General features: G+C 31.3%; 7 protein-coding genes across 7 annotated transcripts in view; 1 reads left to right on the top strand and 6 right to left on the bottom strand.

Annotated features, from left to right (window-relative positions):
- The window catches only part of LOC134835644 (cytoplasmic polyadenylation element-binding protein 2), a 170,447-nt gene extending 144,943 nt beyond the window's left edge, over positions 1-25,504 (top strand). Inside the window, exons 5-10 of the mRNA XM_063850562.1 lie at positions 21,675-21,857; positions 22,411-22,523; positions 24,025-24,235; positions 24,391-24,476; positions 24,545-24,751; positions 24,821-25,504. Coding sequence (XP_063706632.1) covers positions 21,675-21,857; positions 22,411-22,523; positions 24,025-24,235; positions 24,391-24,476; positions 24,545-24,751; positions 24,821-24,937 — 917 coding nt within the window. The 3' untranslated portion in view covers positions 24,938-25,504. The remainder of the gene's footprint in view (positions 1-21,674; positions 21,858-22,410; positions 22,524-24,024; positions 24,236-24,390; positions 24,477-24,544; positions 24,752-24,820) is intronic.
- On the bottom strand, positions 14-2,144 carry LOC134836155 (probable cytochrome P450 9f2). The gene is made up of 2 exons (XM_063851394.1): positions 713-2,144; positions 14-202 (listed from the first exon to the last, which is right to left on the bottom strand). The coding sequence occupies exons 1-2, from the start codon at positions 2,136-2,138 to the stop codon at positions 24-26; spliced, it is 1,605 nt and encodes a 534-aa protein (XP_063707464.1). The 5' UTR covers positions 2,139-2,144; the 3' UTR covers positions 14-23.
- On the bottom strand, positions 2,594-4,666 carry LOC134835647 (probable cytochrome P450 9f2). Its single transcript, XM_063850564.1, has 3 exons — positions 3,220-4,666; positions 3,059-3,154; positions 2,594-2,734 (listed from the first exon to the last, which is right to left on the bottom strand). Exons 1-3 carry the CDS (start codon positions 4,649-4,651, stop codon positions 2,667-2,669), a joined length of 1,596 nt encoding a protein of 531 aa, XP_063706634.1. The 5' UTR covers positions 4,652-4,666; the 3' UTR covers positions 2,594-2,666.
- LOC134835648 (probable cytochrome P450 9f2) lies at positions 4,753-7,036 on the bottom strand. Its single transcript, XM_063850565.1, has 3 exons — positions 6,796-7,036; positions 5,526-6,745; positions 4,753-5,053 (listed from the first exon to the last, which is right to left on the bottom strand). Exons 1-3 carry the CDS (start codon positions 7,002-7,004, stop codon positions 4,893-4,895), a joined length of 1,590 nt encoding a protein of 529 aa, XP_063706635.1. The 5' UTR covers positions 7,005-7,036; the 3' UTR covers positions 4,753-4,892.
- Positions 7,224-9,058, bottom strand: LOC134833763 (cytochrome P450 9e2-like). Its single transcript, XM_063848203.1, has 3 exons — positions 8,198-9,058; positions 7,565-8,129; positions 7,224-7,507 (listed from the first exon to the last, which is right to left on the bottom strand). Exons 1-3 carry the CDS (start codon positions 9,014-9,016, stop codon positions 7,347-7,349), a joined length of 1,545 nt encoding a protein of 514 aa, XP_063704273.1. The 5' UTR covers positions 9,017-9,058; the 3' UTR covers positions 7,224-7,346.
- On the bottom strand, positions 9,230-11,134 carry LOC134833380 (probable cytochrome P450 9f2). The gene is made up of 2 exons (XM_063847686.1): positions 10,131-11,134; positions 9,230-9,739 (listed from the first exon to the last, which is right to left on the bottom strand). The coding sequence occupies exons 1-2, from the start codon at positions 11,132-11,134 to the stop codon at positions 9,343-9,345; spliced, it is 1,401 nt and encodes a 466-aa protein (XP_063703756.1). The 3' UTR covers positions 9,230-9,342.
- Positions 11,497-13,636, bottom strand: LOC134835645 (probable cytochrome P450 9f2). Its single transcript, XM_063850563.1, has 2 exons — positions 12,353-13,636; positions 11,497-11,929 (listed from the first exon to the last, which is right to left on the bottom strand). The coding sequence occupies exons 1-2, from the start codon at positions 13,552-13,554 to the stop codon at positions 11,533-11,535; spliced, it is 1,599 nt and encodes a 532-aa protein (XP_063706633.1). The 5' UTR covers positions 13,555-13,636; the 3' UTR covers positions 11,497-11,532.
- Positions 25,505-26,813: the final 1,309 nt, after the last annotated feature.

Raw genomic sequence — 26,813 nt, 5'->3', positions numbered from 1 at the left:
CGATGATATAATGATATACTTTATCATGATAACAAGTCTAATTTAATACGTTTTTTCAAGTCAACAACACATCCTTCGGGCTCGAATCGCACGCTTTTAGCAAATCGCAATGGAATAATCGTCTTTTCGGAAATCTCAAATGAAAAATTTGCAATCATATAATAAAGTATGAGTTTCATCTGCATCAATGCGAAACGAGAACCTGATAAAAAAAATAAAAATTAACAATAAATTAATAAATAACAAAAAATTTCCTGACTTGCTTCAAATTTGAAACTCATTGAAAATGATAGAGGACTAAAAAAATATTCGAAATAATTTTTTTTTTTTTTATAGGATGACTTATAATTTTTTTGAGATGTGATATTTTATTTTTTAGCTAATTATGATCATTTTTTTTTAATTTTTATTTTTTCGAAAAATGCAATTTTTTAAATATAATTTTTTAAATATAATTTTTAAATATTTTCGGTTGTTTTTCTAAATATTAATCTTGATCTGCATAAAAATTATTAAAAACAGCTTATTGAGCACTTTCTAATCAGAAAATTTGGAAAATTTAGATAGGATCAGAATAATTCTTCATCTCAATTTTCAAAAATTTATAAAATATTTTTTAGTCCAATTCTGATGAGTTTCAAATTTATTAAAGCAAATCAGAAAATTTTTTGAAATTAATTTAAATATCATAAATTTGTTGAAAATGACTCACCAACACACGCCCGTGGTCCAATTCCAAAACTAATGAACAAATGTGGCTGTATATTTTTCTTATTTTCTCCATAAAAGCGATTCGGATCAAATTTTCCAGGATTCGGATAATATTTATGATTGTAATGAACGCCAAAAGTGTTGAAAAATATGGTCATTCCTTTGGGTATCGTGAAACTATTTCCTTTGCCATCTTCAATTGTGGTATCTTTATTACAAACTCGATCAATAGCGACCATCGGCGGGAACATTCGAAGACATTCACAAATGAATGCATCCAAATATTGCATCTTCATGAGTTCCTCATAACTTACAGTTTCGCCATTTAATTTATTTTCCGTCTCTCGGACTTCGTCGTAAAGTTTCGCTTGCACTTCCTGATCCACCGCTAGTTGATATGCCGCGAAATTCAATAAAGTCCCTGTCGTTTCGTAGCCAGCTAAGAAAAAGAGGAAACATTGAGCAGCAATTTCGCCATCGGTCCAGTCACGTCTTCCATCTTTTTTGCCAATGTCGGACTCTTGAATTGTCGCAAGTCCCGCATCTTCATCATTTTTTTCTGTATCATGCTTCAACTTGCCATCCATGGCCTCTATCAACAGCTGGATGACATCTGGACGGTACGTGTTGGTTTTTCTGCGATATGCAATCGTGTCTCTGACCAAATCTTTGAAGAAATTTGTTGTTTCGTGCGGCGTGACTGACATCTTCATCCATTTGGCGACTTTGGGCATCATCATGATGAATAAAAATTTAAACATGAGAAGTGGATGGTCAAAGTCGAGTATTTTTTTCGCATTTTTGAAGATGTCATTATTTGGGTCGCGCAAGCAATCGACTTCCAAACCAAAGGCACACGTGGAAATTATATCTGTGGTTACTTTTGTAAACAATTCCCGTGGTTTCACTGTCATTATCTCAGTATCTCCACATTGTTCATGACAGTATGAAACCATATTTTCCGCACAATGTTTCACCAAGTGGAACATCATGCGCATTTTGTTGCCAGTAAATGCCGGACTCAATGTCGCTCGCATATCCTTCCATTTTTGGTCTTTCATCATAAACAAAGAATTCAAAAATAACTCATCAGCGTTACTTTCACCAAAAATTCGATGATTTACGAAATTTTCAAAATGTTTGATGCCCAACTGTTTTATCATTTCGGGATCTTGGATGCAAAGTGATGGTTGCGAAAAATCAAAAAGTCCCACATACGGCTCATTCCGAAACTCATTGCCGACATTTATCAAATTATCCGGAGCACTTTCCAGCTGAAACATTAATTTCAGTTGATTACCGAAAATCGGAATTGGTTTGCGGTGTGGGACATTTCGGTCACGAAAATAACTATTATTCCGCGTCAAATACTTGTACAGCAAAAATAACGCGGAGAACACTAATACGAGCGGTAGAATTAAAGTCATATTCGATTGAAGGCCAAACGTCGACTGATGAATGAACGTACAGACAATTTCTGAGCGAAGAGTATAAAATGTGCGTCGAATTTTGATGATTACCAGTTTTATATCTCTCCATATGTTATTTTAATTTTAACTATGACGTATTTTGGTTTGTTTTTTTTTTGTCGATTATTAATAAATAACTCATCAGAGACACTATCGGTAAAGGACTGATAGTCATTATCATGAAACTATCGAAATCTTTGAATTCCCAATTGCTTGATAAGTTCGGGATCCTGGATTAATAATGCCGACTTACGAAAATCGAAGATATCAACTTCGTTTCGATATTCGTTCATTATCGGTAAATGATTTCAAACAAGAAGATACGCTTTTCGATAAGGTACATTTTGCTTGCAAAAATAGCTATATTTTTTCTTCGTGTTTCCTTATTCATATCAAATAAAAGAGCATGAGAGTAAGTTTCGTGCAAGCCATATATAAATTATATAATAAAATGCGTGAGTCACATAATTAGACATTGAAATTTATTTATGCCTGTCGTTCTATTAGGTCAACAACACAGCCTTCTGGTTCAATTTTAAAGCCTTTCTTGTATCCTAAAAATTAAAAAAAAAAAGTAGGAATTAAACTTTTTCTAAAAAAAATAAAAAATAAAGCCAAATTTATTTTGAAGTGTTTTGTTCCATTTTAATTAAATTAAATTAAATTAAATTAAATTTTACCAAAAAAAATTGTTTAAGGATAATTTTCCTAATTTAGAAAAAAATTAAATAATTTTCAATTTTATTTATGTATTTCATCAAATTTGAAAAAAATTATCATTTAAAAAAAATGGGACAAAAACTTCGAAATAAATTGGAAGCAACATTTGAAAAAATAATTTTAAAAAAGAAAAAAATTATCATAATAGAATAACTCACGAAAAGGAATGCACATTTTAGGTCCAATACCGATCTCGAAATTTAGCACCACGTGGTACAATAATAACTTTGCTTGCATCAAAGCAAAACGGGATCCTAATTTTTTTAAAATAAAATTTTCTCTTAAAAAAAAAGAAACTCAACAAAAAAAAATGTCTTACCAATACAAGCTCGAGGTCCCAAAGCAAACGGCATATAAGTATAAGGCTTAATATTTTTCTTATTTTCCCCCAAGAATCTTTCCGGATCGAATTTCTCGGGATTTGGAAAATACTTTGGATTATAGTGCATGCCAAACATATTGACAAAAATAACCATTCCCTTTGGAATTGTAAATTTTTTGCCATCATCACTTTCGATGAGTGTTTCTTCATTACACACCCGATCGAAACCGGGTTGTCCGGGATGTTTTCTCAAAAGTTCACAAATAAAAGCGTCCAAATACGGTAGTTTCATAAGGATATCATAAGTAATTGGTCCTCCATTTAGCATATCATTGGTGTGTTTTATCTCACGATATAATTTATCTTGAATAGTTGTGTCGATTGCCAACTCATACGATGCGAAATTCATCAAAGTTGAAACCGTTTCAAAGCCACCGAGGAAAAAAATGAGACATTGTGCCGTTATTTCAGTGTCAGTCCATTCAAGTTTCACCTCACGTCTGCCGACATCCGATTCGTCAATTGTGGCAAAGCCCACTTCGTCAGCAACCTGGTCTGATTCGAATTTTAATTTTCCATCCTTGGCTTCGATCAGAAGTTGTAAAATATCTGGACGGTAAAAATTGTTTTCCTTCCGGAAAGAAATTGTTTTTCCAATGAGATGTTTGAAGAATTTTCCAGTTTCTTTGGGTAGAATTGTCAGATCCAACCATTTTCCGAGTTTTGGTGCAACGCTAAGCACAATAAATTTAAGAGCTAACCAAACATTTGCCATATTTGACAATCGTTGAGCATTGATGTACATCTCGTTGTCAGAATGTCGCAACGAATCCACTTCCAAGCCGAAGGCACATGTTGAAATAATATCTACCGTCACTTTGGAATAAATTTCTTTCGGGTTGATTGTCACGCGACGATTTTTTTCCTTGGCACACTGTTCCCGTCCATAAGTAACGAAATTTTCCGCACATTTTTTCATCAAGTCAAACATCATCCGCATTTTTAAGCCAGTGAAAGCGGGACTGAGAGCTGCTCGCATGTCGCGCCACTTTTGAAATTTCATCAGCAACAGGGAATTATTCAGCAATTCATCCGAAACGCTATCCGTAAATACTCGATGGTTCACAAAATTATCAAAATTCTTCACAGTGACTTGTTTAATTATTTCTGGATCTTGAATTATCAAGCCGGGACTCAAAAACTCAAATGATCCAATAAACGGCTCGTTTCTAAATTCAGTTGCTAATTTCACAAAAGCCTCGACAATGCTCTCGCCTTTTAGCACTGGCAAAAACATGTTGCCTATCAGCGGTACGGGCTTCACGAACGGAACATTTCGCTCTTCAAAATAAGAATATTTCCGTTTGACGTAAAAATAAAACAATAATATGATTGGAAAAATCAGACAAAACCACGTAAAAAGACTCATATCTTTCGAAAAGTACGACAAACACTGACTGGCAACACATATCAGATGGCAAATGAGAAATTACCATGACAACGCGTCGCATGTACACAAATTCTCGTCTCATTGTTATTGTACAATCGGCAAGTTTTCGGTTTTAATTTGTGCCGAGCGCGAACGTGAATAAACACTCGAGTGTATTATGTCAGATTTTTACTCTTTTATTAATTTGTTCTGTGTACAAGGCATATGAGTCTCTCAAAATTCATCGTTTTTTCAGCCGAACAATCAAGTCGACATCGGGAGCAAGTGCAAATGAATTGCTGTAGTGTAGCGGAATCGATGTCTTATCACAAGCTTTGACACTGAACTCGGATAACAAATAATAGAGCATTAATTTGACTTCCATCAAGGCAAAACGTGAACCTACAAAGACAGAAAAATGATTTAATAAGTATATTAAATTAAGTCGCTCCAAATTAAATTCAATCAACATTCAAAAATGAAAGAAGCAAAATAAAAAAAAAAGTTCAAAAAATTATATTTTAAGGAAACTTTTTAAAAAATTAATGATCTTAGATTTTTTTCTTAATATTTTCATGTAAACTCCTCAGCAAAATTTAAAAAAAAAAGTTATGTATTTTAAATTTTCATTTTTTTTAATAAAATAATATTTTTTAAAATTTTTATTGTAAAAAATATTTTTTTAATTTTAAATTAAAAAGTTAAAGTAGATTAAAAATTAAAGCAAATTTTTTATTTAACTAATGGCATTCATAAAATTTAGTAATTTTTTTACAGAAATTTCTATTTTTTGTTTCCTCGCATTCCGAAAAATAATAGGGGCAAAAACTTCGAAATAAATTTGGAGCAACCTTACTCAATATCATTTACTTACCGATACATGCTCGAGGTCCAAGTCCGAATGGCATGTAGGTGTTTGGAATAATTTTCTTTTTATTTTCTCCCAGGAAACGCGTTGGATCGAATTTCATGGGATTCGGAAAATATTGATGGTCATGATGTAATCCATAAACATTTATCCACAACTTCGATTTGTTCGGTATGAAAAATTCCTCTCCACTGTCAACTTTTAAATTTGTATTTTTGTTGCACACGCGATCCGTTAAGAATCCCGGCGGATGATGACGCAAGACTTCCGACACGAAAGCATCCAAATATTCCATTTTGTGGATTGCTTCGTAAGTTACTGGCTTCCCATTCAGTTGATTTTTAGTCTCCGTGATTTCTTCAAAAAGCTTCTCCTGAATATCATCCGCTACTACCAGCTCATACAAGGCAAATGTCAATGTTGTTGATGTCGTATCAAAACCGGCGACAAAAAAGAGGAAACATTGCGCTGCGACTTCGGAATCGCTCCAATTTGATTTTGTCGTGACTTGTTTGCTGTTTGTGGTCTCGTTAACTACAGCGAATCCCGTTTCAGTGTCTTTATTGTCACTTTCGTGTTTCAATTTGCCATCTATCGCTTGTATCAAAAGTTGAATAACGTCCGGACGAAAAGTGTTGGTGCTTCGTCGATGTTTGATGGTATCAGCGACAATTTGTTTGAAAAATTGCGACGATTCCTTCGGAATAAAATTTATATTTAGCCATTTGCATAACTTGGGTGCCATTCCGATGAAGAGAACTTTAATTTGTTGCATAAAATCCTCGAAATTAAAAGATTTTCTCGCATTTACATACACTTCGTTCTCGGGATTTTTTAATGAATCCACTTCCAGACCAAAGGCACATGTGGAAATAACATCTACTGTCGCTTTTGAAAATATATCCTTAGCATTGATGTCATAGTAACCATTTTCATTTAAATTATCATTGCAATACGTAATGAAAGAATCGGCACAATTTCTCACTAATTCGTACATCATTCGCATTTTGGAACTGGTAAAAGCAGGTGACAACGTCGATCGCATATTTCGCCATTTTTCATCAAGCAGTGCAAAAAGTGAATTTCCGAAAAGGGCATCTCCTTCAGACGTTAAAAATGGAACGTGATTTACAAAATGATCAAAATCTTTAACCATAACTTGTTTTATCAGTTCTGGATCTTTGATGACGTACATTGGCACGGTCATGTCAAACATACCGTATAATCTGTAAAAAAAATTAATTATTTTTTGTTTTGTATTTCAAAACCAACTTACTTGTGTTCTCGAAATTTATTTGAAAGTTGAAGCAGCATGTCTGGAATCGGTTTTCCAAGGAATAAGGTTGAAAACCAGTTGCCAAATATGGGAAGAGGTTTTTCATGAGGAATATTTCGTTCGGCAAAATAATCCAAATCTTTGTTGATATATCGCCAAATCAAATAGAGGATCGGCGATAAGGCAAATATCCAAAATAAGCAACCCATTGTCAATGACTAACGGGCAAACGAACACTGAGCACAATTTTTTACGTTGATATGAATGATAATGCCCTCCAATTTTATTAATATCAATTTAGAAGATAGCGAGAGTCGAAACATAGACACGGACGCATGATGACGTTGTTTTTCAAGAGAATTAATTAATGAAATAATATGTTTTGAAATACTTTTTCAAATAAAATTTTGTTTTTGAGCACTTATCAAATATTTTTGAAAAAAATTAGGCAAAAATATTATTGAGAGAAGCTCAAAGCTCAAAAACGGTTTTTTTAACAACATTTTTTTTTTGTTTCATAAAATTCACTGATTTAATAAATTGCAACGGCCTTAACGCTTTCTAAAAGTGAAAATCAAATCACTTTTTGGCACGAGTCCGAACCCAGCTTTATATCTTAACGGCACCAATGTCTTATCACAGACTTCAATCTTGTAGCGCGATAAGAGACTAAATAAAACTGTCTTGGCGTCCATCAAAGCAAAACGTGATCCTAAAATGCAACGTAAAAACAATTAATTGCACATTTTTATCAATCACAAATATTTACCGATACAATTTCGAGGTCCCACACCGAAAGGCATGTAGGCATTTAACGCTAATTTATGTTTATTTTCTGGCAAAAACCGTTCTGGACTGAATTTCTCAGGATTTGAAAAATATTTGTGTGAATGATGCATTCCGTAAATGTTGAACCAGACATGAGCACCTTCGGGAATTTGCATTTTACTACCGTTATAATCGACAATTTCGGTGGCACGATTGCACAGACGATCCGTGACAAAAGCAGGTGGATACATTCGCAAAACTTCAGAAATAAAAGCGTTTAAATATGGCATTTGATGGACATTTTCGTATGTAATTGGATCGTCTCCTTGTTTTTCTCTGATTGTTTGTATTTCTTCATACAATTTCGCCTGAACATCCTCATTAGTGGCCAAGGCGTAGGAGCAAAAATTCAAGAGAATTGCCGTAGTGTCCGATCCAGCAAAGAAGAAAATAAAACATTGTGCAGCCAAGTCAAGGTCCGTCAATATTTTCTTCTTGCCGTTGGATGGGGTTTCGTTATCTTCAACATCATCGTTCAGATTTCCGTCTTGTGCTTGGATTAAAAGCTAAAATAATATAAATTTATTATTTTATTGTTGAACTTAATGGTCTTTAAAAAATTTAAATAGCTTACTTGCACTATATCCGGTCGAAAACTCTTCATACTCCGACGTTGTTGAAAAGTATCTTTGATCATCTTCTTAAAAAATACATTAAATTCCGGTTTAGTCAAACTAAATCCAAATTTTTCTCCCAGCGATGGACTCATTTGCAGTATCATAAGCTTAAGTTGACCGTAAAATGTTTGTATATCGAAGGCATTAGTCGCTTTTACATAAACCTCATTTTCAGGATCGCGCAATGAGTCAACTTTAAGCCCGAATGCCGTTGAAGAAATGACATCCAACGTAACTTTCGAATATGTCTCCTTCGTATTTAGTTCAATGCAACCATTTTCATCCAAATTTTCGTCAATGTAGGAAACAAAGTCCTCGGCACATTCCTTAACCAAGCCAAACATCATTCGCATTTTCGAGCCCGTGAAGGCAGGACTCAGTGTCGATCGCATATCTTTCCATCTCTGATCTCGCAATATGGACAAGGAATTTATCAGTAGCTCATCGTGCTCGGAAATTGTTGTGCCTGGATGATTGACGAAATTTTCAAAATCCTTAATACACAATTGCTTAACCAGTTCTGGTTCTTGGACTACAAATGTCATTGTTCCGTAATTTGAAAGTCCGAAAAAACGATTTTTACGGAATTTGTGCGTTTGCTCGAGCATCCATTCTGGGTAAGGCATTTGTTTGACAATAGTTTCCCATGTTGAGCCAAAAAGAGGGAAAGCAGGAACGAAAGGAATTCCTTTTTGCTTGAAAATTTTGAACTTGCGTTGTGACACCTTCCACCAAACAAACGCCAATGAGAGGCAAATAATGATCCACGTTATCATGTTTTAGAATTTAATGAAACGCTGTGCAAATTGACTGAATCGACGAACGGTTCAAATTAAACTAATTTTGATATCATTGGAATGAACATTTAAAGTGAAGTATTATTAGAATAAATAGAAAAATCTTTTTGATTAATTGAAGGGCAAATGTGATAAATCGCACAATTGCAATTTTTTTGAGCTTTTTTTTTAATTTTTAAAATTTCATTACAAAGCAAAATAATTAATTATTTCAAAATAGTCTGTTTCCATTTTATACGCGCAAATTAATTTTTATCTGTCATTTTTTTTTTTGCTTATCATTAATTAAAGTTCTGAACATCTTTTTATCGTTTCTTGAGTGCAACAATTAAGTCGACCCTTGGTCCTATGGTCATTCCAATGCCATATCGCATCGGCACCAAGCTCTTATCACAAACAGCGAATTTGAACTCTGATAAAATGCTGTAAAGAATTATCTTGCTTTCCATCAAAGCAAAGCGAGAACCGATACAAGCGCGAGGTCCAATGCCAAACGGAATATAACTGTTGGGAATAATTTTTTCCTTATTACCACCCAAAAACCGTTCTGGCTTAAATTGTTCCGGATTCGGGAAATATTTGTGTGAATGATGCATGCCATAAATGTTGACCCAAATCATTTTTCCTTTGGGAATTATGAATTTGCGGCCTTCATGGTCCTCGATTTCCGTATCTGAGTTGCAAACACGATCAGTTATGAATCTGGAAATAAAATTATGATTAAATATAATTAATACCAATCTATTTAAATGAAACTTAAAAATAAAGTCCGATGACCCATTTTGGAATCCAAAAGACAGAATGAAACAAAATTCCAATTTTATGAATAATATGTTCGATTTTTAAAGTATTTTAGCACAAAAATTGTTAAAAATATATAATTTGAAAAAAAAAATCATTGGATTAAAAAAATAATTTTTCTTTTAAAATTTAATTTTTTTCAATTTAAAATATTTTTGTAGAAATTTCTTTTTTGTCATTTATAAAAAAAACTCCCACTTGAAAACTTTTGATTTTTGGTTTTTTAAAAAAATTTGACCTTATTTCTAAATTTCATTTGGAGCATTCTAAAAATTTCTAAAATTTGTCTTACCCAGGTGGATGAACTCGCAAAACTTCTGACACAAAAGCGTCCAAATATTCCATTTTCTGCAAAGTTTCGTAGTTAATCGGTCTTCCCATCAGTTTTTCCTTCGCTTCACGAATTTCATTGAAAATTTTCTCCTGCACATCTTCATTCACCGCTAATTCATAACTAGCAAATGTAAGAAAAGTTGAAGTCGTGTCGAACCCAGCGATAAAAAATAGAAAACATTGTGCTGCAATCTCTACATCATTCCACGTTTTCGTAATTTTTGTCTTGCCAACATCGGATTCTTCAATCACTGCAAAACCTTCGCTATCTTCTTTCGAGTCGATATCATGCGTCAAAGTCCCATCTTGCGCTTGCATCAAAAGTTGAATGACATCCGGACGAGTTTCCTTCGTCTTACGACGATGTTCAATCGTGTCTTTCACCACTTTTTTAAAGAATTCCTGAGAATCTTTCGGAACAAAACTCATTTTAAGCCATTTTGCGATGCGAGGAAATCCGGCAATCACTGTTGTTCGCAAAATTGCTGCTTGACTTCGTAAGTCGAAGGAACGTAATGCGTGATAATAAACAGGATTCTCCGTGTCTCGTACTGAATCAACTTTCAAACCAAATGCGGTGCTGGAAATTATGTTAGTCGTCACTTTCGAGAAAATATCTTTCACATTTATCTCAATTAAATCATTTTCATCCAAATTTTCCTTGCAGTAAGTGACAAAGTCATCGGCACACTCGCGAATCAGATCGAACATCATTCGCATCTTCGAGCCCGTGAAGGCGGGACTCAGTGTCGATCGCATATCGCGCCACTTTTGGTCCCTCAAGATACTCAAAGAGTTGGGAAGGAGCTCATCGTACACCGTTGATATGACATTCGGATGATTCGTAAAATTGTCAAAGTCTTTCACACAAATTTGTTTGATAAGTTCTGGATCTTGAATGACGAAAATTGGACCACTTAAGTTGTAAATGCCAAAAAATCGATGAGACCGGAATTCGTGCATCATATCAAGGAGCCACTCGGGTATCGAGTATTGGTTTACACTTATTTTCCAAGTTGAACCAAAAAATGGTATTCCTGGTACGTGAGGGATGCCCTTTTGCTTGAAAAATTTAATATTTCTTGTGGCATATTTCCAAACAAGATAAACTGTGGGCAAAAGAACTAAAATCCAAGTTAAAAACGACATTATTTTTTCACAAAATATTTCTTCTATCAGTTAATCGATAGCAAGTTCTTAAACAAGACTGACTCAATCTTGTCAAGATAAACTCAACAGTCGTCTGGGTCGTGTCGCGTATCTCCGGTTTCGCGATAATAATTTTACCTGCGTCATTAAAGTAAATTTATATTTCATAATGATATATTTTTATTGAATTATCAGAATTTTTTAACAGATTATTAACGTTTTTTTAATTGAACAATCAAATCAACTCGTGGTCCCATGCCAAATCCACCACTGTATCGCATCGGAACCAAAGTTTTATCACAAACTTCGAATTTGAACTCTGACAAAATGCTGTAGAGGATTATCTTGCCCTCCATCAGGGCGAATCGTGAGCCAATGCATGCGCGGGGTCCTAACCCGAATGGAATGTAACTGTTGGGAATAATTTTTTCCTTGTTGGCACCCAAAAATCGTTCGGGATCGAATTTCTCGGGATTCGGGAAATATTTATGGGAATGATGAATGCCATAGATGTTGGACCAAATCATCGATCCCTTGGGAATTGTGAATTTCTTTCCTTCGTGGTCTTCGATTTCGGTGTCGTTGTTGCAGTAACGATCGGTTAGGAAGCTGTTAAAGTGGAAATTAATTAAATTTATTATTTTTTTTTAGGTCGGTTTCAGGTAAAACTTAAAATTAAAGTTTAATTTTAGAATCCAAAAAATTATTTGGACAAAAAAAGTTCATAAAATTGTCAAAATAGGTTTTTACGAAAATTTATAAATTTTTACTAAATTTCAAAATGTAAATTTTTTAAACTTTCTTATTTAAAAATTAATTATAAATATTTTTCATATAAAAAAATTTTAAAAAATTGTTTTAAAATTAAAATGTAAAAGACGAAAAAAATAGGTAATAATAATACAGCAACATAAATTTATAAAAAAAAAGTTCTTTCAAAGAAGTTTTTTTCCTCCAGATTTTGTCTTAAAAAATTTTGGACCTTATTTTTTAGTTTCATTTGAAGTTACCTAAATTGACTTTTTTGCTTACCCAGGTGGATGCACACGCAAAACTTCCGACACAAAAGCATCCAAATATTCCATTTTCTGCAAAAGCTCGTAGTTAATTGGGCGTCCCATGAGTTTTTGTTTCGTCTCTTTAATTTCGGCAAATAATTTTTCCTGCACCTCGTCATTAACCGCCAACTCGTAGCTGGCAAAGGTGAGAAGAGTGGACGTTGTATCGAAACCAGCGACGAAAAACAAGAAACATTGTGCCGCCAAGTCAGTATCACTCCACGTTTGCTTGACTTCCTTCTTGCCAATGTCCGATTCTTCAATTACAGCAAATCCCCCATGATCGTCCTTTTCCTCCGTCTCGTATTTCAAGGTGCCATCTTGAGCTTGAATCAGCAGCTGAATGACATCTGGGCGAGTTTCTTTTGTCTTGCGACGATGCTCAATGGTGTCCTTGACGAGTTTCTTAAAGAATTTTTGAGAGTCTTTCGGCGTAAAACTAACACCCAGGAAATCTGCTAATTTGGGCATACCTCCGATCATTAAAAATTTAATTTGTGCCTTTAAACTGCGAATGTCGAAGGAACGTGTGGCATGAACAAAAACGGGATTTTGGGGATCACGCACAGAATCGACCTTCAAACCGAATGCAGTGCTGGAAATAATGTTTATTGTCACTTTGGAAAAAATATCTTTAGTTACGATCTCCATTGTCTTATCGCTGTTTACTTTGCTGTTGCAATAAGACACAAAATCATCGGCACATTCACGTATCAAGTCGAACATCATTCGCATTTTTGAGCCTGTGAAGGCGGGACTGAGTGTCGATCGCATATCTTTCCACTTTTGATCGCGCAAAATATTCAAAGCGTTCGACAGAAGTTCATCGTGCGACGTACTTAGCATATTTGGGTGATTGGTAAAATTGTCAAAGTCCTTCACGCAAATTTGTTTAATCAAGTCTGGATCTTGCAACACAAAAGTGGGTCCCATAACACCGTAAATGCCAAAAAATCGATGCGTTCGGAACTGATGCATGACTTCTAACAACCAGTCCGGAATCGATTTGTGCATCATCATTGTGCTGTAGAGAGAGCCAAAAATTGGAACGCCAGGAACATGCGGAATTCCTTTTTCCTTGAAATATTGGTACTTTTTCATTGCCAACTTAAATATGAAATACAGCGAGGACAGAATAATAACGGCCCACGTAAGGCCACACGAAATGCAACTCATTTTTCAACAATTTTATTAAATTGCGACTGTTGGCTGTGAAACTTGATTAACTACTGGACTGACTGAACTGAGAAGTTATATACTCGCGAGCCAAACGAACAATAGCCGAAGGTGCTATGTTATTCGTTATATACTACATCTGTTTATAATTAATATCGGTCATATTTCAGATAAGATACGAATGTCTACTGCGTATATGCGCTTGACGTGCACTTTATTCCTGGCAAAAACAACAAAAAAAAATCTTAATCTTTAAATTTATTGTGAAAAAGCTTTTCTTTCACACATAAAAGGAACCACATCGCAACGCTTCTTTATTTCTTCTTCGTAAATAAATAAAATAAGAGGAACATCAGGGTGATAAAATACTTTTACTTTATCTGTACTTTTTCTTAAGTTACTTTGAAAAACTTACAAAATTCTCTGTTGTAAAACAATTTTGAAATGTAATTATTTAAAATAATGTTACTTTTCACAATTTTCTTAAAACAAAAGTAAAAAAATATTTTTTTAAAGTTAAAGAACTTTTTAATTAATTTTTTATTAAAAAAAAAATAAAAAATTAATTTTTTTATAGTTAAATATTTATAAAAAAAAATATTTAATTTATTTTATAAAAATTTAAAAATAAATTAAAATATTTTTTTAAAAGTGATTTTTTAAAATCATATTTTAATTTTTCTTTTTTGAATTTAAAACTTTTTCAAAACTAAAATTGAAAAGTAAAACCAAAAAAAAAAGTTAATTTATTACCCTGAAAAAAAAACATAAAAGAAGATTATTAATTTATTTTACATGCCATTTTTCCACAACCAACCGAGGAAAAAAATCCACTTGACGTATATGAAAAATTTGAAAAGTACTTTTTCTTTTAGCGAAAAAATATAATAATAAAAAGAGGTATCAACAACGAATTGTTAACCAATTTTCAATGTAATAAATGAGCATATAAAAAGTTAGACGTCGCTCTCGATGCATGGCAGCAAAAAAAAGTACGGGGAACGAATTTGCATATAAGACGCGTCGTAGATGTAAATTATATGAGCATATTGTATGACAAATGAAAACAAAAACAAGGAAAAATGGAAAAAGTTTTTCATAAATATTTTAGCGCGCGCAAAAAAACGCAGAAAAATAATCATCGCGAGCAAGGCATTTGCGTAATAAATTATGTATAGACGCAAAAAATGTGTGAAAACAACAATTGTGATTTTTTTTTATTATAATTATTATTTCATGCGTGTGCAGATCTTGAAAATGTCAATTAAAAATTAAACATTTAATGATGAGAGGGTGAGTGTGAGCAAATACATGCATTAAGATATAGGCACTTCTTGTGTCATGGTGTTGAAACATTTTAAATTATTTATTCATGTTTTGTGTCGTACATCTGTGACTTTGCACGAGATGAGTGAAGAAAAAAGTCGACGACAAATATCAATTAAACAAATGACTTCTTGATGCTTTTTGTTGTCTCTTGAGTTAATTGACGTTTTAAATGTAACCCGTGTTTATGAGCAAATTTAACACGTCACCGATTTTTGATGATGTCATCATCGCCTCTCGTATGATTTAGTGTATCACACTTAATTTTAATTGTTCTCTATGAGATTAAAGTCAAATGGAGTTCTTGAGGTGAGAACTAATTGTGGTGTTTGAAATTGTTTACATCACTGAACCAAAAATTAGTTACAGTTCATTGCACTGGCAATTTATGCACCAATTAACAACTAAATTTAATTATCGAGCTTTTTTCGATTTTTGTCACATTTTGTAGAAAAAAAATTTAAAAATGCAAATCCAAAATTTAAAAAAAATAATTTTTAAAGTTTACATTAAAATTATCAAAATATAAAAATTTAGGTGAAAAAAATAGGTCACATGACCAAAATTAAAAAAAAAACATTTTGTTGCTTTTTGAAAATTAAATACCTATGTAAATAATTGAAAATTAATCAAAACGTTACAAACTATCATAAAAAATTAAATAATTTTTATTATTAAATTATAAACTTTATTCATAATAACGATCAACTACAACAACAACTACTTTAACTTTTATTGAAATAATTTTTTAAACTATTTAATTTGTTTTTATTAAAAAAAAAAAAATAAAAAAATTCCTACTACTCTAAATTATTTTTAGCTGCCTTATTGCTGGCAAAATAAAATTTGCAAAGGAAGGTCAACTGTTAAATGAATAATGCAGAATTCATAAACATCAACAAACAAACCAACACCGCATAATTGCTCTCTTTTCCATCGTCCAACTCATCATCATCATCATCGTCGCTGTCATAAAATGAGTAAAACTACCTTTTCTTCGTACGATTCTGTGACAAAATAAAAATCAAAACAAATTTTATGACGTCTCGTCGCGAATGATATCATGCAGGACGAAGTTAGGACACATTTGTTGTGGTTTGTCAGTGAACTGCTCGTTGTAGAAAAGGAACATAATAATTAAGTGGTTATGTTACAAAAACCTCGTAAACGCATGTTGTGATGTATTGTCTCTGTGATTCGTGTTTTTGACACATGAAATGAAAAGGATGCCGTTATTAACGTTCTTTTTCGACCATGACAATACACAACACTTTACAAGGCTATTTACGAGGAAAACGACACGTTTTAGCGACATTTCCTATTTGAATGTGTTGTTTTTTCCTTTATCTTTTTCGTTTAGACATTTAATGATGATATTTTTGGAGCATTTTAGCTTTAAATGGTGCTTAAATAGACCAAACAAGGAAAGAGAATTAAAAGAATTCGTTAAAATAAATAGCTTAACCGCATTTGTTCTGTTCAAAGAATTTTCTTGATTTTCCAAGAATTTTTACATTACTCAAGAGACTTGGGCGATTATTTTAACATTTTTTTAAATTTATAATTTTTTTTCCAAAAGTTTCAGAATATTTCAGATTTTTCACGATTTAACAAAGAATTTTCAAGTTTTCCCAAAAGTTTTCACAAACAAATGTTAAATGTAGATTTAAATGGTTATTTAAAATTTTTTACCAGCTACACATTTTTTTCAATCTAAAAAGCTTGAATTAACAAGTGGCAAAAAGACACATCGGTACGGACAGATGGACAGACAAAATAACCAGGACATAACCGTATTTTTTCAATACAAATTTTGAAATGCGGTAAAAAAAGCAATAAAATATAATTTTGTTTTTATTTTAATTTGAGTGTTGTTTTAGCACCGTCTTCACGTTATTTTATCTTTTCAAGCCTCTTTGCTTTGAAAACGTTTTCACCTCACTTACACTTTTCGCAAATACAAAATTTTAATGATTACACATGTCACACAGACACACTTTAAAAGTTTTCCTCTCTCACGTGCGTGCTTCAAGGAAACAAATTGGTAGTAAAAATATGGGCCCAAAAAAGTAAAACAACTGTTTACATGCATAAAATTAAGGCGAAACGGTCGTTTTAAGAGCCTTTTTTCATTTATTTTATTGTTCGTGTGTGTCTACTTAAATCCATCATAAAAATGATGAATGTTTATCTTGCTTTGTTGTTGGGTGCGCGCACAAATAAAAACAATAAAAAAAGTTTAGCCGTTCGACAACAGCGAATGATTAATTAAATGATAGGATCAAAGGATAATGATATACTTTTTTATCGTTGTCGCGTAGAAAATTCGATTGTTTCGATCTGCTTAACATGGAAAGTGTCGAAATTCAATCAAATTTGAATAATGTAACCAGAGATATATTTTAGCTTGAAGGAACAATCAAAAAATGTAAATGTTCCCTTTTTATACTACAAGAATTTGTTTATCATCGATACAGATGCGACTCTGGTAGGCGTCTTTTTATTACATCTATGGGCTTCCTGTCGATATTTGAAAAATCCATATCTGTTGCCTCAATCCATATTTTCTATTTTTTTCCGAGATACACACAAAAAAACTACTTGAAAAAAATTTTTGTATTATAAAATGTAGTCGCTTAAATCCATTTAATCCCTTCCTGACAATATATATGAAGATGCTGCTTGTTTTCTCAGAAGGCCATGTATGAGTGATTCAATTGTGCATGTCAGACAATTTATATTTTATTCAAAGCAGTGCGAGAACAAAAAATTTAATAAGGCTTCATCAATCATTCAATGTCAGTTGCAGCCTTCCACTTCTAAACACTTTACAGCTAAGCAGACGTGCGCTTTCATTATTAGGTATTAAATGTATGATAATAATAAATAATAATAATAAACCGACCCACGGCTTCTCTCGTCTTCTTGTAATTTTGCTGGTATTTAATGTTCATTCACTCGTATTACAAGCTAAGGTGAAAGTTTAAGCTCCTTTCTTCTAACTTTCGTGGCTTTTTGAGCAGCTGCTTAGGCGATTCAATTTATTTATTGCAATTTTTGTCATATCCCCTTCTAAAAGTTTTTGCCGGAAAAATTTCGGGGGGAAAATATAAAAATATAATGAGAATTTTTAACATTTTTGGTCATTTTTCAATTGAAAATCATGAAAAAGTACAAATTCTATTAAAATTATACAAGAAACAAGCTAAATTTGTTTTTGAGAAATTGAAATTCAATTAAATTTAACTTTTGGTCATGTCATTTGGTCATTTGGTCATGTGACCAAAATGTTTTTTTTTTCTATTTTTAATTTCGAGAAATTTAATTTTTTTTTCTTAAATTTTCAAATAAATCTTCAATTTTAAAAATTACATTTAATTAATATTACGATTTCTGATCTAAAAAATAAATAAAATAAAATAAAAAAAAAATTTGTCAAAAACATTAAATGTAATAAAATTCAAGAAAATGCTTTAAAAAAAATCCACTTTTGAAATGTTCAAAATATAACAAACAAAAGCTTAAAAAATTTCTCTCCCCCTTCATCAAAATCCTGATGGGACAAAAAATTAAAACATTAAATTAATTCGCCTTACGAGAGATTTTGTACAAAATTTCAAAATGAATGGACTTTGCTAATCTCCAAGAAGATAGGATGTCTGATTATGCTGGAAGAAAATATTCAACAAACACAAAACTTTAAATTTGACTACAATAAATTACTTATCTAAAGTGTGTACTATTATTATGATGATTAAATATGTGTGTATGTTATTCACTCAATTATAATTTAAATTAATACTTAACAAAACAAAGCCTGATGGAAAACTTTCTGTCTTTATCTCCGACGAAATTATGTGAACAACGTGCCATTTCCGTATTCTTTTTACTCTGCTATTCATAATATTATCATCTTTAAAAGCATCATTGTTTTGTTATCTAAATTTTATGCATATATGATGTAATTAGGGGATTGTTTACATAAAATTCAATTAAAAGATATTTTCCTTCTCAACAATGCTGGGAGTATGGTCTTCTTCCTTCATTATTTATTATCAAATAACAATTTACTCAAATGTCAAATTAAACCAAATTAAATGTCTTAAATTTCAAAGTGTGTTGCTCCACAAATTTATGTTAATTTTAACATTTGGCACGAAAGTCGCAGAAATGTCTAAAAGGTTGATGTACAAATATTTGATCAATGATTGATTTCTGTTAATGTTTTCTTGTAACATCGAAAAAGTACGTGAAAATGTAATGTAATCGTCCACGTGAACGGAATCTCAAAAGCTGGTCCATATATTATACGGCACAAAGTAATAAAAATAATGTTAAATGGAAAAATTTATTTCCCTGACAATAATATCACACTCATGTAACATAATTCTTAATAAGATTTTCCTTCTTTGCTGTTTTTTTATTATTTACGCACCTTTTTTAAATTATTTTATTACGCGGAATAGAAAAACGCACCACAAGAGAAACACAAAATTTATTCGTTTGAGAATTTTCCATCGCTTTTACGGTGCAATGCGGTGAGGGGACGATGATTTCTTAACTTTAAACTAAACCAATGTGCGAATAAATTTTTTGACAATTTTATGGTGGCAATATTTTAACTGTGGATGACACTAAACACGCGTATATTGCGTGTGCGTGAGGTGAAAATAAAAAGAAAAAAATATTCGAGATTGAAAAAAAGTCACAGCTCACTAAAAAATTAGGTGGAATGTATTTGATGGCTAAGTTTATAGTGATATCAATAAAAAAAAGTTTTATATGCCATCAACATGTAACTTTATTGCTGCTTTTAAACTTGGAGCAATGAAAAATTATTTATTCTTAGAGACTTGAAGTGATACCATTTTGCAGATTGAAGAGGATTTGACTTGTTATGTAGCAATAATTCGTCTCTTTTTTTTTGTAGAGTGACTCTTTTGAGGTAATCTTCTTTGTTCAACATTAAGACGCATTTTTTTTCAACCCTTTTTTGTATCTCTTGAAAAAATTGCCCTTTTTAAATATTTTTACTCGTTTTCTTTGTATTCACGGATTTTTTCTTCTTTTTCTTCCCTTTCTGAAGTCATATCATACAAACTAGCACAAAGAAAATGTAATTTCTTTAATTAAAAGTAAGATTTTTTATTACTATCGTACGCTATGTCTTGTATTATCACCGTCGGACAATAAAATAAAATATGACACCCTTGTTCTTATCAGAATTTTTTTCTTTTTTTGTTCGTTTATAAAACAAGAACATTGTATTTATTCAATTAATTTGGTATGTAATCCTTTGATCACGATCTCACAGTTCAAATAGGGCGCCATTTTAACGGTTTTTATACATTGTAAGCAATTTTTCAGTGGCTTAGATTTGAGGGGGTGAATGTGAAAGTAAAAGAAATGATACGAATTTTTTGGATTATTTAATGGTCAAAACCTTAGAGACGATTTTCAGGCGATAAAATATTTTTATTTCAATTAAAAAATAATATTTCCTTCGATTTTGAAAAATTCTAATTGAAAAATCATAAAAAATATATATTTTGATTGAAAAAACATAAATAATTTTTTTTATTAAAGTAATGGTCAGCAAAAAATGGTCACGTGACTTCATTTATTATTATTTTTTTTTAGTTTCTATAAATTTTTTTTCAAAACCAAAATTATTTTTTTCAAAAAATTTTGAAGCATTTACTAATACTTTTTTGTACAACTCCCAACTTTTAAGAAAAATTTGTTTAAAAATTAGTTCGAACTTGAATGGAACATGAACGATTAAATGGGACCTGTAAATAATGGTAAGCTCTTTGTGGCTAAATGCAAACACCCCGGTTGCCCTGTTCTTCAACCAACGCAAAAAGCCTAAATTAGCCATTAACCTGAACCACCTGTAAACAATGGAGCCTTTTTTCCATACACATGCAAATACCCCGGTTGCCCTCTTTTTTAACCAACGGAAGACGCCCTTAACAGTCACTATATAATGCACAAAAAAAAAGGAACGATGACTGTTAAGTTATGCAAAAATTGCGCAACTTGGCACTCAAAAAATAGATTCCATTACAAGGGATCAAAAAAAGTTTCCCTTTGCAACCAATGACATTATGTTACCATTATTCAGTTGGTAGATGCACTATTGGTTGCTGGGGGAGGATAAGATCTTTTCGAGTTGGAGTATTTAAAAACAAGTTGCATATGCAAAATAGGCAAGTTGGCATCAAAAGTGGAAGTCGCATTTGTAAAAAATTATACATTTACTCAGTGAGTTAAAAAACAGATCAAAAAACTTTGATGTGCTTGAATATTTCTGACAAATTGAAACAAAACTAAGGAGAATTTCTTTAAGGAGAATTTATACGATGTCGTATTTTCCTTTTTAACCTACGTCGAAATCCATCAGAAATTTATGGAACCCACCCCCCCTTAAACTTCCGACGCCGTAAATGGATGGCGCCTAAACTTAAAATAAAAAAAAAATGAAATGTCAACTACGCCACTGGTTACCGCAAAAAATTGTAAGCAGAATTTGTTTATGTATTTCGCAGTAATCGATGAGTTTGTTGTCTACCTTTTAACACGTCCGCCGTTTTTTCGCGAATTATCCCCGAAACTGCGTGAAAAAATTTTAAAAAATATTTTAATTTGTCTCAACTGTTACCATAAGAAGCTGGACTTTAAGCATGACGCTCGAATTAACGCACTATTTACGCGCATTGAATGTTAAATCATTTCGTGAGTTTCCGATCAAAATTACTAAATTTTGCATTTTTACATTGGATTCTTTGCAGGCAAGCCATTTTATCAAACATTGGAAGACCACATCTCGGAAGAAGCTGGCTTTGTAGACAATAACTCGACGTTGCCCATCGGATCTCCAGCCAGATCGTCTCCGCATTCGCAGGGCAGCGAGGGCGGCGAACGATTCTCCCGCAAAGTATTCGTCGGCGGATTGCCACCAGACATTGATGAAGGTATGCGAGATTTCTCAAGCTACAAACTTTATCGTCCCGAAGAGATAATTAATTCATGATAATAAATTATTAAATTAGTTGAAGATAGATAGATTTCGACGCGAGTGCGAAAGAAATTAAATGTGATAGTCACAGAAAAGCGATAATAACGACATGATGAAGGGAAATTACTTATGCAAATATTTTAGTTAAACGGGCGAAAAGAGAGAGATAAAGTAATTTGACATAAAACCTTTGATTACTAATTTATTTTAATGATATTTTCAAGTAAACACCGCACAACTACCACACTTCGTCTCATTATTTTATTAAATAGGCAAGAGAGAGAGAGACGACGACGCTCAAGAGCAAAACAACCGAGCCGGATTTAATAAGATTAATAGTCATGATTAAATCTTTATTATCTTATTATCACTTATTTTCAAATCGCTTTCGAGAATTTTCCCGAGATTGTAGAAATCAAGAAAAACACTCAAAAAAAATTATTATCAAGGATATCGGACTATTATATTTTTAATTTCGTTTTTTTTAATGGCTTTGAATTCCGTTTCAGATGAAATTACATCATCGTTCCGTCGTCACGGACCACTGGTTGTTGATTGGCCGCACAAGGCAGAGTCCAAATCGTATTTTCCACCGAAGGGATATGCTTTCCTCTTGTTCCAGGTAATATTTTTTCCATTATTCCATAAAAGAGACCGAAAAAAGCTGAAATTGAACGTAGATCATCGTTAATACGTTAATAAAAATGGGGAAAAATATTTTATAAGACGTTTATTATTGCAAACCGGGAATTTATTTTTACTTTTCATTTTGTTTTTTTTTTCTCGTTGAAAAAAATCTCGTTTTATTGCAACCATTATTATTTTTCTTGTGTGACACACCATTGTATTTCATGAAAAATTATTGCAGCAAAAAAAAATCTGTAAAAAGAAATTGAAGATTAATTTTTAATGATTCAGTTTTTAAAACGTACCAACCACAAGATAAAGTTGGTAAAATTTCTTTTACGACCACTAATGATTAATATCAATAAATAATAGAAATATAAGTATTTTTATAGAAACAACAAATAATTTTTCCAGAAAATCCATCCAATAATTTATAATAAAAAAAAATTAAAAACACAACAAAACTATGTCATGGTACCTTAAAACCGACATTTTACTAAAACTGCAAACCCAAACAACAAGCAAGAAGTTAAATTGTTTGGCAATAAATTAAATATCACTCTGATTTATATTGAATTTCTTTTTTTTTTTTGTTTTCCTTCCTTCTTTTTTCTCTTACCTCACACACACACTCTGATTATTGTGTAAAAAAGTGTGGAAGCAAAAGTTGAACTGAAGTATTTTTCGACAATTTATTACAGGATTTATTAGTTGAGTTGAGGTGTTGTATATTTGGAAAAGTGAAAATTAATTTCGATACAGCAGAAGCGGAGAAGTTGTTCCTTACTCGTTTGGGCATGGAACGTTTTCCAAATGAAAAATGTATTCGGAAAGTTTGTTTTGTATTGCAGTCACGTGCAGAATTTCTGTAAAATTGCATTGAATTAATGCTCGAATACATTTTGGGTCAGTCCAAACTAAAATCAAAATCTTTTTTCCAATAAAAATTGTTTAAAATTTTTATATTTTGATCATTTTTAACAGAAATTCCTCTAAAAGCTTTAGATCTTTAATTTAAAAATAAGCTTGCTTCAAACTTATTTGGGAAAAATAAAATATTAAATTTTATCAATTTTTGATCGTTTATCTATGTTTACCTAGTTGTTTCTAAATTTGATTTCAGAAATTTTCAAGCTAAAAAATTATAAAAAAAATATATTTTTTTAAATTTTAAAAAATTAGTGCAGCAAATAAATTATTTGGTAAAAAATATTTTAAGAGAAAAAAATAGTAATTTTGAAAAAAAATTTTTTTTTTTTTTTTTTTGAAAAATAAGAAAAAAACGTTAATTTTTCATGAAATTTCAAAATTTATTCGTCCCATAAGATTTTGACCTTTTCAAAGGGACAAAGAGGTCAAAAAATTGGACCGGCCTTCACAAAACAAGAAAAAAAATAAATAAATGCAAAAATATACAACGCCCATGTGCTCATTATAATTGTCCTCATGCATAAATGACGAAAAAAAAATCCAACTCAAAATCATTTTATTCACAGGACGAAAGTAGTGTTCAACATTTGATCGATAATTGCATGGTTGAGGAGGACAAGCTATACATTTGCGTATCATCACCAACAATTAAGAACAAACCCGTGCAAATTCGTCCCTGGCGTTTATCTGATGCTGATTTCGTTTTGGATGCCAGTATGCCACTAGACCCACGCAAGACTGTCTTCGTTGGCGGCGTTCCAAGACCATTGAAAGCGGGTAAGTGTACTTTATTAAAAATATCACAGAGAATATTTAAAATTTTTTGGTGCTTGTAACGTCGTAATTGAATATCTTATTGCTCCGGTCATATTTTTAATTGAAAAGTTGGAAAAAATAATGAATTCATTTATTTACCTATCCTTTTTTCGCAGTTGAGTTGGCTATGATTATGGACCGTTTATATCGTGGTGTTTGCTATGCTGGAATCGATACAGATCCTGAATTAAAGTACCCCAAGGTAATGTTTGCATACATTTAATTTATTGACAGTCGTTCAAAAACAAATTTTTTTTTATCGTGACACAGGGCGCTGGACGTGTTGCATTTTCCAACCAACAAAGTTACATTGCTGCAATTTCGGCTCGTTTTGTGCAATTGCAACACGGTGATATTGACAAACGTGTCGAAGTCAAGCCATACGTTTTAGACGACCAAATGTGCGACGAGTGTCAAGGACAACGTTGTGGTGGAAAGTTTGCTCCGTTCTTCTGTGCTAATGTCACCTGTCTTCAAGTGAGTATCCTCGATTAGGCGATAATTTTCTTATTCCATTTTATTAATATTTATTTTTCTTTATTTTAGTACTATTGTGAACACTGCTGGGCAGCCATTCATTCGAGACAAGGTCGCGAATATCACAAACCATTAGTCAAAGAAGGCGCAGATCGTCCACGTGCTGTTCCCTTTCGTTGGTGTTAAAAAAAAAAGTTTACAAGTACCAACCTAAAGCAACCATCCCCAATCCTTTTTTGACGTTTTTAGCATAAGTTCGGCAAAAAAAAACAATAAGTATCTCATATTACATGAGAAGTCTAAAGCAGCAAAAGGCAACGTTAAAAAGCGTTGTAGCAATAAGTTGTTTGTTTTTATTAAAGACAGATTCTCTATTTAAAAAAAAAGAATAATAACTTGATCTAGGAAATAATTCGTCGTCGATATAAATAAAACTAAAAATATTTTTATGATAAAACATTACATATATATATAAAATATATAACTAGGAATACTATTAACACGTTTTAAAAATCTGATAATAAAATAAAACGAATATTAATTTTATACTGCAAAGTAACAAAGACAAACAAAAAAGAATGTTAAAAAAACACAGACACTACTATTTTTGTGAAAATGTAAATTGTATAATTCGTCATTTTTTATGCATACAAGAAACGTACATACCTTTGTAAAACGATTAGTCAATATATTTTAGTTAAATTAGTCTAATTCTTTGTTATGATGTATTTTTTAATTGAAAAAAAAAATATAAGCTACGAAGCAAGGGTAAAAATTGCCATATCCTTTTATAAATTAAAAGTAGTAAGAGATCCAATAATATATAGCTTTTATACTACAAATTGACAAAGAAAAATTATATAGATTCTCAAAAATACGAAAAGGTATTAAATACATAATAAATCTGTTAGTTGTACTACATCATTAAATTTCGTTTTGAGAAAAAAAATATGTTTTATTGCATGCATGCCTGAATTTCATTCGTCAAAAATAATTTATTTATTTATTTTCGTTTTCCATTGAATAAAAAGTTGTGAATCTTAAATTAAACTGCCAAAAAAATTTATACAATTTTTTCATATTCGCTAACATACATACATATAGTAATGATGTTTTGTCTTCAAAATATGTTTTAAATTAATAGAGCAAATTACATAGATATATAAAAAAGATAGCAGAAATACAACAAAAGGAGTAAACATAAGTTTATCTTTGAAAATTCAGTCATATCCTTGAATATTTAATAAAAAGTAACACAAATGCCTACAACAAAATTAATTTTAGAAAAAAAAGTTATACTTATAGGTAAAAATTTAGTCGACTAAAAAATTAAATTAGACGAAAAAAACAAACAATTTGGTGTTGTACCTCGTAGATAATTTTTATACCAAAATCTTGCAATATTTTAATATATGAATATTTAGTGATATGGATTGTTTTCTTATTTAATTATATTATTATTATAAATTGTTTTTCTACTTTTAAATATAATATTATTACAATTTAATAAAAAATCAGATAAAATGTATTGTGATAGTTAGTAAATCCTCGTTTTTTCTAATCGTATTAAATTTGCAATGTTTTTTTTTATTTTTTTATAAATAAATTTAAAATTTGTACCTTTTATTTATACACATCATTAAATTTTTTATAATATTTTTATACTTTAACTCTTATTATTATTATTATATTATTAAAAAATCACGTTGATTGCCAGTCAAATAATTTGATCCTTATTAAATTATTTTTATCGAGTTGAATCTTGAACGGATAGTCAAATTTTGTTACACAATTACATAAATAATAATATTAATAATATATTTATACAATTATATTTGCATTAGAAAATGAATATTAATAGTGAGTTGGTTTTCGTTTCCTATAGTTTATATTTTTTCATTCACTTATTCATGTTTTTTGCAAGACGAATATGTTGTAGTTTATAAAACTATTGTATACCTATTTGATAAAAAAAATAAGCAAAACAGACATAATTTTTTTTCTATATATTTTGTACTGATTTAATTAAAAATAATTTTTTCATACAATAAATTTTTGTTAT

The sequence above is a fragment of the Culicoides brevitarsis genome, chromosome 3 (genome assembly GCF_036172545.1).
Source record: "Culicoides brevitarsis isolate CSIRO-B50_1 chromosome 3, AGI_CSIRO_Cbre_v1, whole genome shotgun sequence".
NCBI classification, from domain to species: Eukaryota; Metazoa; Arthropoda; class Insecta; order Diptera; family Ceratopogonidae; genus Culicoides; species Culicoides brevitarsis.
This window is presented reverse-complemented; position numbering and strand designations above follow the sequence as displayed.

Bases quoted from the DNA above. Each gene is read 5' to 3' on its own strand.
- LOC134835648 (XM_063850565.1), bottom strand. From the start codon at position 7,004: ATGGGTTGCTTATTTTGGATATTTGCCTTATCGCCGATCCTCTATTTG. The intron at 6,746-6,795 runs GTAAGTTGGTTT...TTTTTTTTACAG, and splicing joins AATAAATTTCGAGAACACAA to ATTATACGGTATGTTTGACA. The intron at 5,054-5,525 runs GTAAGTAAATGA...CTGTCTTTGTAG, and splicing joins TGGACCTCGAGCATGTATCG to GTTCACGTTTTGCCTTGATG.
- LOC134833763 (XM_063848203.1), bottom strand. From the start codon at position 9,016: ATGATAACGTGGATCATTATTTGCCTCTCATTGGCGTTTGTTTGGTGG. The intron at 8,130-8,197 runs GTAAGCTATTTA...ATATTATTTTAG, and splicing joins TTCGACCGGATATAGTGCAA to CTTTTAATCCAAGCACAAGA. The intron at 7,508-7,564 runs GTAAATATTTGT...GTTGCATTTTAG, and splicing joins GGGACCTCGAAATTGTATCG to GATCACGTTTTGCTTTGATG.
- LOC134835645 (XM_063850563.1), bottom strand. From the start codon at position 13,554: ATGAGTTGCATTTCGTGTGGCCTTACGTGGGCCGTTATTATTCTGTCC. The intron at 11,930-12,352 runs GTAAGCAAAAAA...CCACTTTAACAG, and splicing joins TTGCGTGTGCATCCACCTGG to CTTCCTAACCGATCGTTACT.
- LOC134835647 (XM_063850564.1), bottom strand. From the start codon at position 4,651: ATGAGTCTTTTTACGTGGTTTTGTCTGATTTTTCCAATCATATTATTG. The intron at 3,155-3,219 runs GTAAGACATTTT...TAAAAAAATTAG, and splicing joins GGGACCTCGAGCTTGTATTG to GATCCCGTTTTGCTTTGATG. The intron at 2,735-3,058 runs GTGAGTTATTCT...TTTAATTTTTAG, and splicing joins TAAAATGTGCATTCCTTTTC to GATACAAGAAAGGCTTTAAA.
- LOC134833380 (XM_063847686.1), bottom strand. From the start codon at position 11,134: ATGCACGAATTCCGGTCTCATCGATTTTTTGGCATTTACAACTTAAGT. The intron at 9,740-10,130 runs GTAAGACAAATT...TTTTATTTCCAG, and splicing joins TTGCGAGTTCATCCACCTGG to ATTCATAACTGATCGTGTTT.
- LOC134836155 (XM_063851394.1), bottom strand. From the start codon at position 2,138: ATGACTTTAATTCTACCGCTCGTATTAGTGTTCTCCGCGTTATTTTTG. The intron at 203-712 runs GTGAGTCATTTT...TTTTTTTATCAG, and splicing joins TGGACCACGGGCGTGTGTTG to GTTCTCGTTTCGCATTGATG.